Here is a 21,160-nt window from a genome sequence, read left to right as displayed (position 1 = left end):
AACTGGCGGGGGGTCGGGCGACGCGGGCCGCTTAATGCAATCACGCTGAGTTTGAAAGGACGACACAGTCGTATTTTTTGTGTAATAATTTACATAGGTACTTACATATTCTATTATAGTCACAGTTTACAGTGTTTAACTTTAATGTTAGTGTAGATTTATAATAATTTATTATTATACAATATTTATAATTTACCGCGATTAATATTCACTTTGTAACTACCACGATAGTCAATACTCAATAATTTTTTTCACATAATATATTAATAGAGCCAATCTCAAATGAATTATTCATTACATATCAAATCTGTTATCAGTAAGACGTGGTAACATAATGAAAGCGTCATTTATTAATTATTATATTATGTATATTGTTTCCTAATCCCTAACATTGATATACCTACCTACTCCACAAACATGAAATAAAACTGCAGTTATTTATTTATGTTAATTCGTGAAAAGGAATGAATATTAATTAACACCTGTATTATATATAGATTCATATGAATCATTATTTTTTATCCACTTTTAGTACCTACCTATAAGCCATTCTAAAATTAGGATTTGTAGCCGCGGATTTACTAGCGTGAAGCGTCAAGCGTGCGTAAAATAAAATAAATCCCGATTCCCGATTGGCGATTATACTTTATCTTAGTGTCAAATTAGGTTCATCAAGTAGGTACTATGCGATTCCACTAAGAAAAGGTTTCCACTTTCCACTAAGAAAACCTTTTCATGGAGGTCATTGGACCTGTCTGTTTTGTCAAACATATGTATGTAATATGTAGACCTACATATGTATAATATGTAGGTCTACATAATATTATACCTAGAAGAAATTCTACAGTGATATTAGTGGACGTAGACGAAATTATTAAAATTTCAGTAGGTACTTATGCATTTACCACAGCTATACAAAAACACAATCCTATAATAATCTTATTAGAATTATTATATTATTTTGGCCTTTTAATTTTTAAAGTAGGTACGACCACCTGTCGCGAGTTGCCGGGCATATGCATTGTCAATAGGAATTAGGAAAAGAATTTAATTAATTTGCTCTACTATTGCTCTATTATGAAGATTAATTAATGATAGTAATACATAAATGGAATATAAAAGTAACAATAAATACCTTAAATTAACGAAGGATTGCGAAACAAGTTCCTTACCTACCTACTTATACTGGTTATTGTCTGTACGTACCATACCTACCTATTGCATTTTTTCACTGAAACTTATCACTCGTAATATTATGTAGGTAGGTACCTAGTTAAGAAGCGTAATGAGCTGTCGGCGATAAATTTAAATCAATGCAAAAGGTAGAACAATTCATCAAATTAATATTCAACCTGGTTTTCGTATTCATATTTTAAAACGATTGTACAAAAACTTTATAGTTGGTCAATGAAAAGTATGACTTGGATCTTACTTGGATAAACGTAATTAAAGTTACTTACTGTATTGAATATTTACTCAGAAGTAAATCATCTGTTTTGTTTTCTTTTCTGGAACTGTATAGCCACCAGGCTGCTGCTCCAAATAAGATGATAAGCATTATTATGTCGAATGTGCTAAATAGCGATCCAGTCACAGCGGCCGCGGCCGCTGCCTCCTTTATTAAATCTTGTGTGTTATCAGACATTGTATAAAATTGTTCTCTTCTCAGTTCTTTTTTTAATCACTTGTCAACACAAGGTCACCTTTAGGGGTTACTTTATACGAAAACGATTAAACTTAACACATTCGATTAACGACGTATAATCGGTATCGTTACCTAAACTACACTGACTGAATGCGTGACTGGAACAAGTTTACGAATACGAGCTCAACGCAGAACTCGTATTCGCTCGCTGCCCGACTCTTTTGGCGATGGTGATGGAAAATCGGCGAATGAACGAAACGAATAGGAGTGAGCGAGAGGTCAAGAGTGCTGAAATGACTGTGCTGGTTTGTGTTCTGTTGGAACTTGAAATGGAAATAAGTTAATGACATGCAATCCAACGTAACTTATCCATACGCTGCGACTGCGTACGTGAGCTCTTCTTTGTAAAAGAGTTGATAAGCGATAATCGTCTAAAGTCGTTTTTAAATAGAATTAATATTATTATTAAGTACATACTATTAAGTATATAGGTACCTATATATCATGTATATATGTAGGTATATTATGTAAGATTTTTTTAGACTTTAGGTCTAAGGAACTTAGGTCATTCGTACTAGGTGCCTGTCTTCATACTGTAGGTATGCTCATTTAATTACAATTTACAATAGGTATAAATAATATGTAATTAGTACTTACCTACATGACTTTTTTGGCTTTCTGGCAAGTTCTTTTTGTAATTTTCTATATGACCAATATAAATTCTTATTTTTATTTTATTTTGTATCTTTTCTTTCAGGCAAATTACTTGCGTCTACGATTCGATAAACAGCTGCGAGGCGCACTTCAGTTTCCATGTGTAACATTCAAAATAGGTACCTAGGTATATGGATAGGTAGGTATATGATAAAAGTTATTTTGTAGATAATTGTGTATGTAATCATCAGATACTCAGCATTTTATTATGATAACGTAATCTCTGATTAGGTAATGAGACTTCAGAGAGACACAAAAGATATACAATGTATAACGATGATCAGAACTATAGGTACTTATACTTACTAAGTACTATAACTAGGTATACCTAGTTTTATATTATCTGTGCTTATAAGTACTGTATACTTATAAGTTATATCCTTTTATATCTTTTTTTATTTTCGACTAATACGTAATTACAAATTACTAATTAGTTAATTACCATAATTATATATTAGTATAAATTTTGAAGTGAAACTTCTTTATCGGGGTTGGAAAAAAATTTAGTGTAACATTTTTTCGTTACGCGTGACATTTTTCCGTTACGCGCCATCTTTTATTTTTTGAAAAATAAGGTCATAAAGAAGTTTCACTTCTTACGTGTGTACACTAGTACACGCACACATTTTTTTTTATACCTACATATTAGATCATCTTATTGGATGGGGAATACTTAAGCTGTTTAAATCTAAAATCCGTATAATTTGCCTTTTCAACAAAAAATGCATAACGTAACGGCACCAGTCTTGTACAGATTAAGGAAAAAATTGAAGTTTTTTGCAAATTTCTCGTAGGTTTTTTAACTTTATTGGATATTGTTTAGTTATACCTTTAGTTCTATGTTAGTTTAACGTAACCAATGTTAGAAAAAAGATTACAATGCATAAATAATGAAGTTATTTATAAATTAAAAAACCACTTTTTTGTACCAGTGTTGGACAGTGAAAAATCTAATGATGGACACCCAGTTTTGGACAACATCCAGTTATGAACACCCATTTATGGACTGTACCTAATGTCGTTTAACTCCAGTTATTTACACTTGGAGAAGACTTATAGTTATCAATAGAATCTTGAAAATGATGATTGGAATACAATAAATCGGGGATGTATTTATAAAAAATAGTACTTATTAATTATTTTGCATACTTATAATATTTAAAACAGTCTTAATTTTCATTTTCTAGGCAAAAATTGGACAAATGCATCGTTAAATACGAGTTATGCCCGTTAAGAAACACCAATATGGTTTTTTTTCTCAATAAGTCAGGGATGAAAAATATAACTAAAAAAAGTACTGCCATTCCATCCATTTTGGGACTTCTTCTTCTTCGTCATATCACTCTAGGGGGTAGATGTTATCCGCTTCACGATGTTCCGCCATATCTCTCTGTTTTCTGGCATTCCGCTACACTCATGAAGTGAATCGCCAATCTGAATCCGTCAGCAGCCGGATCTGATCGGTCTGATCCGGCTGCTGACGGATCTGATCGGTCCAGCGATATATGGATTCCAAATCGTAGCACGAGGCAAAAAGCTTTTTTTAAACTGTTGTCAAGATGGTGTGGATGATATTTAAGCGTGTGTGCTATATGGTGGTGGAATTTAGCAGCAGACAACGATCCAATCAGTTCATCAGAGAACTCTCTATGATAGATGCGTTACAATACGCATAAGTATGCGACTTCTCTACGCAGTGATAGAGAATGAAGCCGAGAACGAGTCGCACAGCACATAATGACCCATTGTTCTAAAATATATTCTTCATGTTTAGATAGATATTATGTTGTTGGACCCATTAGTGTAATTTTAACAAAAAATATCAATGTCCATTATAGGAACCAAAGCAAATCCAGTCATGGACAATTGTTGTACAATATTGGAACCCTTTGTTTGAAATGGTCGTGATAGGTATATTATTAATCAGAAAGAAAAGACAATACAGAAAAGCGCATGTAATTAATTCCTTTAAAAAAAGTTTATTTTCGACATATTATGTCCATAAATGGATATATCCATAGAATTAAATCCAGTTATGGACACTGATGAATTTTATTTAAACAACATAACCTATCATGATACTAAATCGTGTAATATTTTGTACACTTAACTACTATAAATAAAAGTAATATCAAATTTTGCTGACATTTATACAAAAATTCTTATAACCAAAATTGTGTCCTCACTTCCTTAAGGATTTTCTTAGTAAAAACGGATTTCTTCGAAACGAGTCGCAGCAACTAAACATAACGTTCTGCCATCTTCAAACATTTTGGCCGAATAAGATGAAATGTCGTATTTTGATAGCTTATGAACCAAACTTTTATTTTAAGTATTGCCAAATTGTATAACGTTAATTTTGGTCTTAATATTTAAATTTAATATTTATTTTGTCCATTACTGGATGCTTGTCCACGACTGGTGCCGTTACCTTAGAATGTTATGAAAAAAAATAGGGTGAACGAAGCGAGCCCACATCAAAACGCATCACAGATTAGGTACCTACTACATACCTAGTTACTACGTCCTCTACTATTAAATTATTAATCTATACTAATATCACAATAATATTGTAATACTGTGCTAATATTATAAAGCTGAAGAGTTTGTTTGTTTGTTTGTTTGAACGCGCTAATCTCGGGAACTGTCCGATTTGAAAAATTCTTTCGGTGTTAGATAGCTCATTTATCGAGGAAGGCTATAGGCTACATGTGGCTACATACCATCACGCTACGACCAACAGGAGAGGAGCCACGGGGGTGAAACCGCGGGGAGCGGCTAGTTAATAATATAATTATAGTTATAACACCAACAACAATCTATTCATATTTTGTCTGGTTGTTATTTGACTGTTTCAAGTTTGAGTCTGCATAGGTAGTTTTTTGTCGCCTTTTTGTCTACTTACTCAATATTATAATGTATAAGTATCTTATACACATGCTTATACATTATCATAGTTGTATACGTAGTATATTATTATTAGTCTGTGATAATAGTCTCACGTCTCATCCAAGCTTTGATATATGAACTGACCCATAAATATAAATATAAATATACCATGTATATAATTTTGAGACGTTTGTTTAAAATATCTAAGACAGAAAAATAAAGCGAGGAAAAAACACGTCGCCCTCCGCTTTAATATGTACATATTATGATGGGTGACGCAATAGGGGTCAGCAACTCAAGGTGAGGGACAGCTGTTTGTTGCTTCTAAAATGTAGCATGCATTAGGGATGGATTTTAAAAACTTGTGATCTTTGTTTATGTCAATATAATAATGCTATTTCAGGTAAATATATTACTATAACGTCTGTTAAAAGAGATTTGTTTTCGACATCGCTTTTGGACATTGACCTTGTAAGTTGTAGTGCTGGAAAAATAAGGGAAAAAATCGTCTCATACCAACAAACTCAACCGATAAAAAATTTACAAAATTATCCTTGTATGATCTTTTGTATCAAAAAATCATTGTATGATTTTTTTTAAGTAGGTAATACCTTCGTAGTTCGTACCTACCCGCTACCGAATTAGAAATCTCTTTATAGAAAAAGTTAGTTCATCAAAACAATAGTACTTATGGATTAGATTAGAAGTGAGAACATTGCATCCAATACATCTTATATATTCCAATCTTCATCAATAAATACCAATCTTCATAAATTTCCATTCTGTGTATTAACCGTCTTTTCTCGAATTTTTTATAAAAACCGCAGAAAAAAATATTTGTACGTCACAATCCGGATCATAATTAATTCAACATAAAATCAAGTTTATCCGCGCCGTTTATAAATGCAGATATGTAATATGTATAATCTACTAGCTTTCCGCCAGTATTTTTTTAGTTTAGCCCGGACGTAAATTCAGACAGACAAAAAATTTAAAAACTATAATTTTGGCTTCGGTATCTTTATTGTAGATCACGCCCCAAGCTCCAAGTAACTATACTATTCTTTTGAAAAAATATTCAATGTACAGTTTTGACTTTCCTAAGATTATTATACTTATGTACATGTAGTATCTATAACAAGATATTATATACTTAGGTATAATATATTTCAGTAAACAAAAATGTTGATTTATAGTCCAAGCTTCAAATTCAAAAAGATTTAGTTATCGATGATATTATCATCATTGAATTATACATTTTGAGTTTTCGAAAAACAGTCATTTACAACGTTACAAATATTGTTATCATATTTATTTTTTCCTTACTCGTAGACATATTTCTCATAAATCATAGAAGTTTTGAGTAATGTCAGTCTCTTGCTGACATTACCTACACACAATTTCCGGGTTATTTAGTCCAAATTGTGGCATTCTCTCGTCTTTGTTGTATGAAGTATCCCCACAGAAAAAACATCAATGGGGTTTCGGTCGGGGTATAGTGGAGGCTAAGCTATAGGGAAAAAAAAGGTACCCTGAAAGAAAGATTGGTCGTTGCGGCCTGCGCGTGCGCCGGTGACGCCTGCCTTATAGCCTTTCCTCCATGGTCCCCCGACATAAAACCATTGATATTTTTGTATGGAAATACTACAAAGTCCTCGTCTACTCGAGATAATGCCACAATTTAGACGAATTAACCCGGAAATTGAGAGTAGCAGAAGAAACCATTAAAAACAATAAAATTCAGATCTTTAAAAAACAAATTTTTCTGGTGATTTAACACTTGCATTAAGCAACAGGGGGGCCATTTTAAATATTTCTTGTAATTTTACACCTTGTAATTAGATTTAATTTGTTTTTATTAATCATTATAGTGTAAATTAAAATTTTGCACTTACCACATTTAGATTTAAATTTTTCGATTGAAGCCTTATGAATAATAAAATTAAATTTTGAGGGTAGACTACCTGATAGATAGAGCAAGTTTTTAAAAGCTAAATGAAAATCTTTTTTTATGTAAATTAATTTTTTTACGGGCCCTTGAAGTTGTGAACATACTGGGTAATTTTATCTTTCTTGGCATTCAATTCTTTTTTTTTTATTCCATTCAAAGATATCTAACGATAGTAAATGTTACCACGCTGAATTGGCCTTCAAATCTTTCAGCTTAGCACAAAAAAAAATTAAGCATCTACCGCAATAAGTCACGTAACTATAAATAAAAATCTCATCGTACCCGGCAATAGGTGAAAATTTAAAAAAAAAACGTCATAACTCATAACTCCGAACATACGAAAAATCGCACATGGGGGTGATTCCTATAGCCCTCTAGGTCCTCTACCTCCTGGCTTCAGTATATCCATACTTCAAGCAGGTTTCCTCTAAATCTATTGCAGTCTATTTATTGCCTACATGTTCTATTACGATTCTCTACATGTTAAATTAAACCATAGGTAGGTATGATAGGTTTCCGTGTGACGTGTCCCGTAGCAGTATCAGTGATTATATCATCTTTGAGCAGTATACTAGTAGTCAGTGGTAAGAGTAAAGTAATAAATACTGTGGGAAGTCAGTGGGCTATCTTCATTTTAGCCGTATCGAACAAATGTTATGTAATCAATAATCATCATCATCATTCCATATGTTCTTGTTTAAACCTCCTATGAGAGTTCAAGCCATATGTATAGTAGTTCTGTGTAGCAATCCAACACGCTGGCCAAGTGCGAGTTGGCAGATGTCACATGTCGACGAGCCTCACAATGTTCATCGTTTGATTACAGGTATTCAAGGCTTATTTAAGGTTATAGTTTAATGCTATACTCAGGATTCTTCTACTACTTATGAACAATTTAATGTTATTTTAACGTAACCAATTTTAGAAAAAAGATTACAATGCATAAATAATGAAGTTATTTAGAAATTAAAAAAAAAAAACACTTTTTTGCACCAGTGTTGGACAGTGAAAAATCTAATGATGGACACCCAGTTTTGGACAACATCCAGTTATGAACACCCATTTATGGACTGTACCTAATGTTGTTTCTCCAGTTATTTACACTTGGAGAAGACTTATAGTTATCAATAGAATCTTGAAAATGATGATTCATGGAATACAATAAATCGAGGATGTATTTATAAAAAATAGTACTTATTAATTATTTTGCATATTTATAATATTTAAAACAGTCTTAATTTCCATTTTCTAGGCAAAAATTGGACAAATGCATCGTTAAATACGAGTTATGTCCGTTAAGAAACACCAATATGGTTTTTTTTAAGTCAGGGATGAAAAATATAACTAAAAAAAGTACTGCCATTCCATCCATTTTGGGACTTCTTCTTCTTCGTCATATCACTCTAGGGGGTAGATGTTACCCGCGTCACGATGTTCCGCCATATCTCTCTGTTTCCTGGCATTCCGCTACACTCGTGAAGTGCCTTAATCTAATCGGGCCATCGATATGGATTCCAAATTGTAGCACGAGGCAAAAAGCTTTTTTTAAACTGCTGTCAAGATGGTGTGGATGAAATTTAAGCGTGTGTGCTATATAGTGGTGGAATTTAGCAGCAGACAACGATCCAAACAGTTCATCAGAGAACTCTCTATGATAGATGCGTTACAATACGCATAAGTATGCGACTTCTCTACGCAGTGATAGAGAATGAAGCCGAGAACGAGTCGCACAGCACATAATGACCCATTGTTCTAAAATATATTCTTCGAGTTTAGATATATATATACCATGTTGTTGGACCCATTAGTGTAATTTTAACAAAAAATATCAATGTAGTGGAACTTTTAATGCATGGAGTCAGGCGTTGGCACCTGTGCCACAGCTTATTTAAGCTTTTATGGGTGCCATCGTTCATAAGTTTTTGTAATGTGTGTTTTTATTGTTCCAAATAAACAATTTAGATTTATTTTGAATGTCCATTATAGGAACCAAAGCAAATCCAGTCATGGACAATTGTTGTACAATATTGGAACCCTTTGTTTGAAATGGTCGTGATAGGTATATTATTAATCAGAAAGAAAAACAATACAGAAAAGCGCATGTAATTAATACCTAGAATAGAATTAAATCCAGTTGTGGACACTGAAGAATTTTATTTAAACAACTTAACCTATCATGATACTACCTAAATCGTGTAATATTTCGTACACTAAACTACTTATAACCAAAATTGTGTCCTCACTTCCTTGGATTTCCTTAGTAAAAACGGATTTCTTCGAAACGAGTCGCAGCAACTAAACATAACGTTCTGCCTTCTTCAAACATTTTGGCCGAATAAGATGAAGTGTCGTATTTTGATAGCTTATGAACCAAACTTTTATTTTAAGTATTGCCAAATTATATAACGTTAATTTTGGTCTTAATATTTAAATTTAATATTTATTTTGTCCATTACTGGATGCTTGTCCACGACTGGTGCCGTTACCTTACTTAATATTATAAAGCTGAAGAGTTTGTTTGTTTGAACGCGCTAATCTCGAGAACTACTGGTCCGATTTGAAAAATTCTTTCGGTGTTAGATAGCTCATTTATCGAGGAAGGCTATAGGCTATAAATCATCACGCTACGACCAACAGGAGAGGAGCCACGGGGGTGAAACCGCGCGGAGCGGCTAGTTAAGTATAAGATGCATAAGTTTTTTTTTAGAAAAGAAGCTAAGTACTATGTTTAGATTTTAAAAAACCATGATCATCTCCTTTATACATTTTGGTTTCATTTCTGGGAGTTCTTGGACAGTCTATAAACTTAAGAGTATGTATTAGCAAGCTGCTAAATGCTAATACATACTCTAAGGCTACCTATAAAGCAATCAAGTTTATTCTCTGACGATTAAAGTTATATTATATTATCGCTGTGATTATAGCACAGCTAGACATCCTCGCACGACACATTTCCCTCGCACATCTCTGGTGGAAAAGCGCCCTAACGTACGTAGTAACTATTTATTTATTACTAGCTGCTCCGCGCGGTTTCAACCCCGTGGCTCCACCCCTGTTGGTCGTAGCATGATGATATAAATAGCCTATAACCTTCCTCGATAAATGGGCTAACACCGAAAGAATTTTTCAAATCGGACCAGTAGTTCCCGAGATTAGCGCGTTCAGACAATCAAACAAACAAACAAAGTCTTCAGCTTTATAATATTAGTATAGATTTTGTCCTGTGCGTTTATGCAGAAGCACATCAGAAGTGTGTTCATTTGGTATGCGTCCTATCCTCCTACCCGGCTGCATAACCACAGTCACACACACACAGTCCAAATAAAATCTTATTATTGTGTCATCTCTCATGATAAAAAATTACAAGATTTGTAGAAACATTCTAGATGCAAGAAACATTTTATTATGTGTTCCGTTTGACGTCCGTAGTCCATTATGAGAGAGTACATCGCCTTTTTCCCCGTGAAGTCGCTAGATGGTGCTAGTTTTAAGCCCGTCACGTGGTACCGCCGCCAGCGCCGCGAGTGGTGGGAGACAAAACTCACCACAGTTCCGGCAAGCCACCAGAAATATTCTCATTGTTGCGTCGTTTTTCAAACCGTACGCAAGTCGTTAGATTATATGTAATTTTAAAATACTGTATTTTAAATTACGTATATACATAATTTAAATTTAAAATAATAATTTTATACGAACTTTCGAGATTGAAGTAGAAAGTTCAGTTTTTTCTTTTTAAATAGTTTTTATTTAAGTCCGTTACGTTTCATAGTGAAATGAATATTCAAGTGTTACCTGCGTTATCGTTATTTCAAACGAATAACGAAAATCGGATTTATTTGAAGTATAAATCTGCAACCACGAGCGTGGCATCGCGACCATAAGTCTATAGCGCAGGCCAAGGGCCTACCGAATCGTGTCGAGCGTCTTAACAGCGCGTTTTCTACGTGTTCCGAGCTGAGTTCTTCTTGTTCGGGGTCCAGCGACGACGAGGAGCCGCCGCAGCGCGTATAACGCCGCCAGCGCGCGTTCAGCCGCTCGTGTGCAGGTTTGAGATTTTGTCTCAACACGGTGAGTCATGTTATTAATACATTATACGTGATTTACGATGATTTCAATACAAATCGTTCAACGTTAATGGTTATTACTGGTTTTTACGCGTTAGATAACCTATTTTCACAAATATCGGTTTTAAGATAGTATATTAATTGCCGAAAGCAGATTCGAAACGTGTTTCAATCTTTTGATTTTATTCCTCCTTGAATCGTATTCGCTACGCGGACATTCTAAATGTATGTGAATTGTGCCTTCCTTTTCCGAATTGAGGGTAGATATCAAAAACGAATTCTCAATCTCGTTAGATTAGAAAATTCATCCGATACGAGTCGAATCAAGTAGAATGTAGTTGCCTATATCTTGTAAGCACAATAGAAATAGGTAAATTATTACGAATTCTTACAAATTTATCAATAATTTTTGCCTGACGCATTAAATTGGTCCGCGACTCTGTGCCTAATTACTGCTAAATTTAAAAGCGACTTCTATTCTCTATACAAATAAACTTAAGAATTAATAGAGATGCTTTGAAGGGGATTATTGATAAGTTTAAAGTCATATAAAATTCCTCCCGCTGTGGAAAGAATTTTTAACTTACTAACATGATTAGTAGCATATGCAGATAGGCGGATTTGATAAGTTGGTTTAAAACTCGTCACAATCAGTTTTTACCAGTACATTCAATAACCATTAAGATCGACCTTTTAAGTCGTTTCAAATCATTTCATGAATACAAAAGGAAACACCAAAAGAATAAAAAAGGGGGGGGGGGGAGATTTTCAACAAATAAAAGCTCAAATTAATCTCGTCACCCTCGAATACCATGTAATTCGAAAACCAGCCATAGTTTTCACATAAGAGGTAATAATACTTATTTATTCTTTAACTCTGACATCATACTTTGTCTTTGAAGATTCAAGTCTCTATTGAAAATCAGGGGTTCGTCAAACGAACACCATGACTATTGTTAATCACCCCTTTTCATAATTAAGAAAAGCAAGTTCTGCAAATACAGAGTAATTTTCAATTTCACACCCACTGTTAACTGTGACATGACATACTCAACATAAAATCGTAAATTTTTGTATTTGCGAGGCTATCGACTACCCGTACGTATCGACGCCTCCTATATCCTTGTATCACTATTGTATACCATATCGATATTATAATTATAAATACATCATAAACGAAGGTCAATTACTTAAGATAACGTATCAGCCCTTCGGGCTAGCGTCAGCTCAAAGAATGTTTGAAGAACCAAGGGACTGTGGCCTTTACTTGGTGATTTACATGGGCAATGATTTGCGCTCACCAGAACAGCATGTACACCACATTGAAACGAAATGAAATGATTTATTTTGCAAGAAATGTGAAAAATTTACATATGTTATATTGTTTCATTATTCCGCACAAATCGTCAATTGATTGGCTTGCAGAGACTTTGGAATTGCAATTCAACTCAATTCAATTCGAAATAAAGTTCGTCTCTAACCTACTTTGGAGTATCAATCCGATAGAATCTATTCTGACACCCGAGCGTTGCTAAGATTTTCTACGAATGGTTTGGAGCACGGAAGCAAATTTGAAATTGGCGATGGAAATTAAATTGAAAGTGTCAGTGCCTAAAAACAGGCTTAATAGCAGGCAGTTGGTCCCTCAAGCAGGCATACCACCTCTTAGGGTTTCTCAACTTTGCAACCTTCATCACCCTCCGGGGAAGGATGCACTGCCGCATGCTATAGCGCCAAGGGAACGCCTCTCGGGGCTTATTACCTTTGCAACCTTCATCACCCTCCGGGGAAGGATGCACTGGCGCACGCTGCAGCGCTACAGAAACGCCTCACAGGCTTATCACTTTTGCAACCTCTATCACCCTCCGGGTAAGGATGCACTGGAGCACGCTGCAGCGCTACACGAACGCCCCACGGGCTTATTATTATTTTTGCAACCTCCATCACCCTCCGGGGATGGATGCAGTGGCGCAGCACGCTGCAGGGGTACAGGAACGCCTCTCAGGCCTTTTATTTTGAAACCTTCATCACCCTCCGGGGATGGAAGCACTTACGCACGCTGCAGCGCCACAGGAACGCCTATCAAGGTTTGTCATCGTTGCAAATTTTATTACCCTCCGGGGAAGGATGAACTGACACACGCCACAGCGCTACAGGAACGCCTCTTTGGGCTAATCAACTTTGAAACCGTTGTCTCCCTCCGGGGAAGAATGAACTGCCGCTCTTGTTAAAGATCTAGTTCAAAAACATCTTTTAAAAGCAAGTAAGTGAAAAAACAAGTATAATATCTACCAGCCGTACCCAATTCACAGGATAGTCTTGGCAGTGAATGAAAGGACCTTGGACCCAGTGCCATTGAAATGTTTGCAGTAATAGCTTTCCTAATCTTGACTGTCGAGGTAGTAAGAAAAAAATTTTATTCAAAGGCAGAACGAAATCTCTTTGACAAGAGTTATTAGTTTGAACGTTTGAACACTTCACAACCTTCTAGGGCTGTACAGCTAGGAAGCCGAATTCTACAAATAAATTTTAATCACAGCTCAAACAGCTTACGTTATTTCAAGTAAGACAGTCATAAACAACCGGCTCTATTGCCTCGAGTTCATTATAATAGTACCCAAGTGGAAGAAACCCTCTTTGCACCCAGACCTCAAGAGGCGTGCTACTATCAGGATAAGTCCTCACAATCGTTCACTGACAAACACGCACAGGTTCAACTCCAAAGCAAATACAGAACCTACAGCTGAAAGTATGGCTCATTTTGAATAGGTCAACCTGTTGTACACCTTGATGGACAGCTTAAAAAAATAAACATACATAGACTGCTGGTGGCCACTGACCAGGCTATAAAAGGATGCTAAATACTTAGCTAAATTATGTATAACTGACGGTTTAGTACACTATTCTTATACATAAAATCAGTCGGTTTGTATTAAAATAATATTTTATTAAAATTTCATCTGATCATTTAAGCAAACATTACCTTAGGGTATTTCCTTAGCTAGAACAAATCTTTCAAAATTACAAATCCGGAAAGTAAGGAAGGTTATTCAAAAACTCTTATCGAGATATTTTTAAAATAAATCAGCATAATAAAAATAATTATTTAACTATGTGATTTATAAAATTAATAAAAAATTGTTTGCATTTATTAACGCGCAGCTACTATACTGTTATTAGCTTTTGGACGTGTTCTCTATTTATTCCTGTTTACATTGCAATTCAAAACAATGGGTCGAGAGTGAAGACGCGTTTACCTCGCATTCCGCAAGTTAGCTAAATTATTGTCACATATTATGTAAATATGAATCCAGTTTCAAGCGCATTTTCCAATCCATAAGAGGTTCTCTGACTAATCTGTTTATTACTACACAGCATCCGGTGAGACCAGCTACAGCGGCTATCATAGGTGGCAGGGTAAAGTGAGCTCTTTTAGAGTGGAGTTTGAAATCTGGGTAATGTTACACAGTTATAGTAGCATCATCAATCTATTTGGAGAAATATCTAGTTATATCTAGATATGTTTATAAACATTATTATTTACTTAGAAATTTTTAAAGAATATAATAAATTCGATCACAAGGTGGGATTCGAACCCCCGTCTTTCCGCCACAGGGTGGAATTATTATTATATTATTGTCGTAGTGTATCTAATACTAATTCGTCATTAGTAATCACAATCGAGATATTTCAGCCTACTCAGGTTTAAGTGCATATTATACTGATTAAAATGTTGTCAAGATATACTTGTAGTATATTTATGGATGTATTTTATGCACGGTATTGAGACAAATTTTCAATAATTATCAGTCATGATTTTATACATTATATACTTTGTTTATAGGATGTATGTAAGCTTTTTGGGGCATTACTCTATCACATTGTTGCATCTTATTCATCAAGCCACCAGGAGATATCAAACAACTCTCTCATAATGGACTACGGACGTCAAACGGAACACATAATATATAAATTTTACCTTAAAATAAAATTTGTATTATGTTTCCTAAGACGTCCGTAGTCCAGATAAGGTCTTCCTGGTGTTATTTTTGCACCATTCATTCCGTATCATTTATGAGACGAACAATGAGAATATTTCTGGTGGCTTGCCGGAACTGTGGTGAGTTTTGTCTCCCACCACTCGCGGCGCTGGCGGCGGTACCACGTGACGAGCTTAAAACTAGCACCATCTAGCGACTTCACGGGGAAAAAGGCGATGTACTCTCTCATAATGGACTACGGACGTCTTAGGAAACATAATACAAATTTTATTTTAAGGTAAAATTTATATAATATGAATCTTAGGACGTAGGTATACAATATACATACTAGGACAGAACCAGTTAAATGTTATAACTTATAAATGTTCATTTCTCAAGTCTTTGATCATGCACATACGACATATTAAGTCATACTCATCAATTTGGCCATGACAAACCTATTAGGTACTTAAACACTCCATAAACTACATATAAATATCATTAGTAGGTACATATTACGACCCTGAGTTCAGGCAGTTTGCAATCGGTTCTTACATATTTATTATTTATTGATCATCAAATTAAATTTACGAAACATCGACAAATTAGGTTTGCTGCAATAGACACGTTCCATATAGTTTGTCTTATGGTGCCGAACCAATGCACAACACAATTTATTATTGAAATGTTTACAAGCTGGTCATATAAATTGCTGTTTTGTGTGATAACTGATAACGTACTTAATTTGATTTTCGAATTGACATTTCATAACATAATAGAGCAGGCTCCACTATTTTTGCAAACGAACATCTCGTTCGTTTGCAAAAATAGCGGACCTAAATCTGACTTCTGATATATATTGTATAGATCCCAGACATCCTATAGACAGATGTTGCCAACCAGTTTGGTGGTCCCTCTCCCCCCACCCCGGTAATTAAATATGGCATACAAAGAAAAAAATAAAAATTTCCAAAACATGCCGTGTGGGGTATCAAATGAAAGAGCTTATTGAGTAGATCACGAATATATAGCAAACTATAACATTTCTTACACTCTCTCTAAGATTTTTTAGAAAATTTACGAAAATGCTCCATTTTTGAGTTAACTTTAAACCACTACTTATAGATTGAAAACTCATGAATATATTTTTTAAATTATTATTTTAAATAATTAACAATAGTCCATTGTTTACGATTCAATAGTTCGTACAGTGAAATAGTTGCATGGGGGAGTGGGGGGAGCATCCAAAGATGGCGAGTATATTTTCAAGTTTATGCCAAATCTAAACACACAGAGGCTGATTCAAGAATTTTCTGCCATATTTTTCATTCTGTCAAACACAAAGACAGTGCAGAGATAATTATTCGAAGCCCTGACACCGATATTTTTGTATTAGGCCTTTATATCTGGCATAAACTTGAAAATATACTCGCCATCTTTGAATGCTCCCCCCACTCCCCCATGCAACTATTTCACTGTACGAACTATTGATTCGTAAACAATGGACTATTGTTAATTATTTAAAATAATAATTTAAAAATTATATTCATGAGTTTTCAATCTATAGTGGTTTAAAGTTAACTCAAAAATGGAGCATTTTCGTAAATTTTCTAAAAAATCTTAGAGAAAGTGTAAGAAATGTAAATGTATGCTATATATTCGTGATCTACTCAATAAGCTCTTTCATTTGATACCCCACACGGCATGTTTTGGAAATTTTTATTTTTTTCTTTGTATGCCATATTTAATTACCGGGGTGGGGGGAGGGGGACCACAAAACTGGTTGGCAACATCTGTCTATAGGATGTCTGGGATCTATACAATATATATCAGAAGTCAGATTTAGGTCCGCTATTTTTGCAAACGAAAATCTCCTTGGAGCCTGCTCTATAATACAAAATTAAAGACCATTAGAAGGGAATAAGGGAGAGATGATGCCTAATGTGGATTTACTCGATTATAAACTTTTGCGGAAACCTATGACTGATAGTAAGGGAAAAACTGTCCTAAAGTAGGTATTTATATTATTTTTTATATGGAAGCTATTTTCAACATTGTAAAATTTAATACTAATCTTTAGGGCCCACAGTCTATAATATGTATTAAATATACTGTTAGGGCCGCTCTGAATATAACCGTCGCGTCGGTACAAAAGACGAATGTGGCACTCGGGGACTGCCGCGGAAAAGCTATAAGCTATTGCATAGCATGCCTTCAAGCCACACCTCCGAACCCGTCGGAGTGGGGAGCGTGAGGTTTTTTCGTTACGGAATTTCTCGATTCGGTCCCATTATACCTAAAATCTTATAGGTATAATGTGAAAGTTTATCCTGATTCGGATAAAAAATGATTTTGAGTGCTAATCCTATTAATATTATAAATGTGAAAGTTTGTATGGATGTTTGTTACTCTTTCACGCAAAAACTACTGAACCGATTACAATGAATTTTAGCACACATATAGAGGGTAACTTGGATTAACACATAGGATAGGTTTTATCCCGGAAATCCCACGGGAACGGGAACTATGCGGGTTTATCTTTGAAAATGCGGGCGAAGCCGCGGGCGGAAAGCTAGTGAGACAAATAAAACACAAAAATGTAGTTTTTTTTATGTATTCTTACAAAATATACATTTATATGATACCAATCTTGTTGGCAACATCAAGAGCGTCGTAGTCTCGCGCGAGCCGTACATACGCCTTCTTCTTACCATCAGGTCTGAAATATAAATAACAAATTCTATGTAAATAATATGAAAAGGAAATAATATAACATATCAGTTGCTAATTGTAATCAGAGTTGTGTTATTTTTATTTCATCGTTTATCAAAGAGATTCCCACTAAATATCTCATCATATTAAAAATTATTTATTATTTACTAATTATTATACAAAATAATGCACAAAACTGACCTGATGAGTGTGTTTACTTTCGCCACATTGATGTCATAGAGCTTCTTGACTGCAGCTTTAATATGATGTTTATTAGAGCTGGTGTGTACAATGAATACCAAGGTATTATTGTCTTCAATCTTCTTCATGGCAGCCTCAGATGTCAATGGATATTTTATGATGTTGAAGGCATCCATACTGGAATTTCATATTGTAAATTTAGAAATTGTTGGAACCATAATGATTGTAGTACTATAAAGAATACATATCACTCTATTATTTTCTAAATAAAATTACTCATAAAAATTAGTGGTTGAAAATTGATGATAACCTACATTTTAATGTACAAAGAAAAATTACTAATAGCTAGTTAATGATTTTAAAGCTTAAAAAGAATTTCTTTGAGCAAAAAATTTATACATAATTGATGGAATTATGTTTTTCATATATCAATTTCACATAAACCATTGGAGGATATCAAATATCCTATTTTAGGTTACAACCTATGTAAGTTATCTTCTTCTTATCTTCTTCTTATATATAAAAATGAATCGCAAAATGTGTTGGTAAGCGCATAACTCGAGAACGGCTGAACCGATTTCGATAATTATTTTTTTATTATATTCCTTGAAGTACGAGGATGGTTCTTATGTAGAGAAAACGTAAACATGTACCACGGGCGAAGCCGGGGCGGACCGCTAGTATTATAATATTTATAACTTGTATTAATGTTTATTATTCTATGAAACCATAATTAAAAGGTTGATTGTTCATTTGAAGCTATAAATGATTATTAACTTACCGATTTCTTTTTGGTAATGACTTCCTTGGGTATTTAGGATGTCTTGGTGGTTCAAAGGTCTTGGGCCTACGGAAATGCACAGAAGTGCGGATTTTACGAATCCTCTTTCCATGTTCGCCTTTAACTACCTGAAATAAATTATGTAAAGATAAATGTTTGGTAACTTTTAAAATATATTTGTGTTACATACTAATTGTTGTTACTACACAATGTGTTGACACAATTACATTTAAAAATATAATTTAAAAGCTTTTGCCCACTGCTTTTTATAGATAAACTTGAATGAATATTAAATTGATTTGAAATTAAATTAATGATTAAAACTTGCATCTTTAAATGCTCAAGTAACGTAAATCATTAACACTGTACCTTTCTTTGAGCTTTAAGTGCCTTAGTTACAGGCTTAACAACTTTCTTCTGTCCCTTGATACCAGTCTTCTTGGGTTTAGGTGCAATCTTAAGTTTAGCAGCAGCTGGTTTAGGCTTCCTTGGTTTAGAGGCAGCTGCTGCTTTCTTAACTGAGGGCTTAGCACTAGACTTGGCTTTTAAAGCCGCAGCCTTAGCTGAACCAGGCTTAGCAGATGGGACTGATGCCGATTTCTTTTCAGCAGGCTTCGCAGCTGAAGCAGCCTTGGCAGGTGCAGGTTTGGCAGCAGCTGGTGCAGATTTGGGAGCTGCAGCTTTAGGAGCTGGAGCAGGCGTTTTGGCCGACGCTGGTTTAGGAGCACTGGCAGATGGCGCTGCTGCTTTTGGTGCGGCAGCGGGAGTTTTAGCTGAAGCCGGCTTCTTTTCGGCTGGCTTGGATGCCGAAGAGGCTGTTAAATAAACACCAGTATGAAAATCAATCCTTTATAATTTGACGAAACCATGTTACAATAACATCAATTTAGGTATATTAATTCACAATAAGTATATATATGAATAAGTAAATAGAAGTTATTCCAATAATATGAATTATGTTCTAACCTCAATTCAAGTGCTGGTTCGAAAGTTTATATACAATGAAATAAAACACTATAAACGATATTAATGGTATTCTTAATAAGTTACGAGTTTATATATAAAGTGAAAAGGAAATGTTTTAAAACTAATCTCATGAAACAACCACAAGAACCGCGTGGCTCACGAAATGTCAAATATATTTTTGTATACTAAACTTAAATTTCACTTTTTAGGCGCTGCATTGAATATAAATTAATCTTTGATAATTAATTACATAAAATAGTGCATTAATTTATTAATATCATATAATTTTAGATAGAAAACTAATAAACGTACCTGATTTCTCGGGTTGCTTCTTAGGAGGCATCGTGACAAAAAGATGGAGTTTGCCAATGTTGCCTATAATCAAAATACAAAATATTTGTATCTGTATTAATACTGCGTCTACACCGTTTACACTTTTTTTTAATTTATGCGATCGCGAATTCGCGACATAAAAAACTGTTGTAATGTGGTTGTAACTTGTAATGCTGTTAAAACCTTACATAATAATTAATATACATAATTATTTAAAAATTAAGTAACTTTACTATAACTTACATCCACATTCCATCCATTCATCGTTCAATAAAATATTAATAAAACAAAAATATTTTATATTCATTTGGATTTTTGATATAAATAAAATTATTATGTGCTAGGAAAAAATGTTGCTGTTAATTCAATACATTTATGTAAATATCTTACTGTTAAATGTACCTTTTTAAATTTCTAGTAATCTGAGGTTCGAGGAAATACTGAGGGTTGCAAAGAAAATGTATACTTGTGTAGTATACGTTTAGTTCGTGGTTTTAAGCTATTGCATAGCTTTTATCTCAGACTTTGAGCGCGGCGACCGAATGTAATAATTCCGTAACGAAAAAACCTAACACCCCCCCACTCCAACCGGCACAGCGATGCGATGCTATGCAATAGCTTTACCGCGGCAGTCCTCGAGTGCCTCACGCATTTTTTTAATAATTTATTAATATCATTGGCTAATACACAAATATAAAATGTATGTCTCGTTCAATCTGTTAAAAACTTAGGTTAAAAATATCTTTTTCGTCAGAAAATAATAAATTGGTTGTTGTCGTTTCCGGATTGCTTTCTAAGCACGGGTTAAATTACGTACTTGTTACCTAACTTATAATTGATTTTTGCAAATATTTACTCGTGTTTTTATTTTAATAAATAAAAAAATTACTTGGCGTATTTAGTGGGCTGAAATCTTAGATCATT

At 34.3% G+C, this 21,160-nt stretch overlaps 3 protein-coding genes across 3 annotated transcripts in view; all 3 read right to left on the bottom strand.

The window, feature by feature from the left end:
* Positions 1 to 1,813, bottom strand: part of Cpr (Cytochrome P450 reductase) — a 33,748-nt gene extending 31,935 nt beyond the window's left edge. Inside the window, exon 1 of the mRNA XM_089698605.1 lies at positions 1,461 to 1,813. Within this exon, the coding sequence (XP_089554731.1) occupies positions 1,461 to 1,645 (185 nt within the window). The 5' untranslated portion in view covers positions 1,646 to 1,813. The remainder of the gene's footprint in view (positions 1 to 1,460) is intronic.
* PIG-P (phosphatidylinositol glycan anchor biosynthesis class P) overlaps positions 1 to 21,160 on the bottom strand; it is a 271,287-nt gene that overhangs the window by 38,420 nt on the left and 211,707 nt on the right. The window lies entirely within an intron of this gene.
* RpL23A (ribosomal protein L23A) lies at positions 17,842 to 20,373 on the bottom strand. The gene is made up of 5 exons (XM_089699264.1): positions 20,216 to 20,373; positions 19,307 to 19,752; positions 18,938 to 19,065; positions 18,157 to 18,333; positions 17,842 to 17,962 (listed from the first exon to the last, which is right to left on the bottom strand). Exons 1-5 carry the CDS (start codon positions 20,244 to 20,246, stop codon positions 17,878 to 17,880), a joined length of 867 nt encoding a protein of 288 aa, XP_089555390.1. The 5' UTR covers positions 20,247 to 20,373; the 3' UTR covers positions 17,842 to 17,877.

The sequence above is a fragment of the Colias philodice genome, chromosome 9 (genome assembly GCF_061535455.1).
Source record: "Colias philodice isolate Cphi_HAF_F1 chromosome 9, ilColPhil1 Martin Lab GWU primary, whole genome shotgun sequence".
Classification (NCBI taxonomy): Eukaryota; Metazoa; Arthropoda; class Insecta; order Lepidoptera; family Pieridae; genus Colias; species Colias philodice.
Note: the sequence above shows the minus strand (reverse complement) of the source record. Positions and strands in the feature narration are given on the sequence as shown.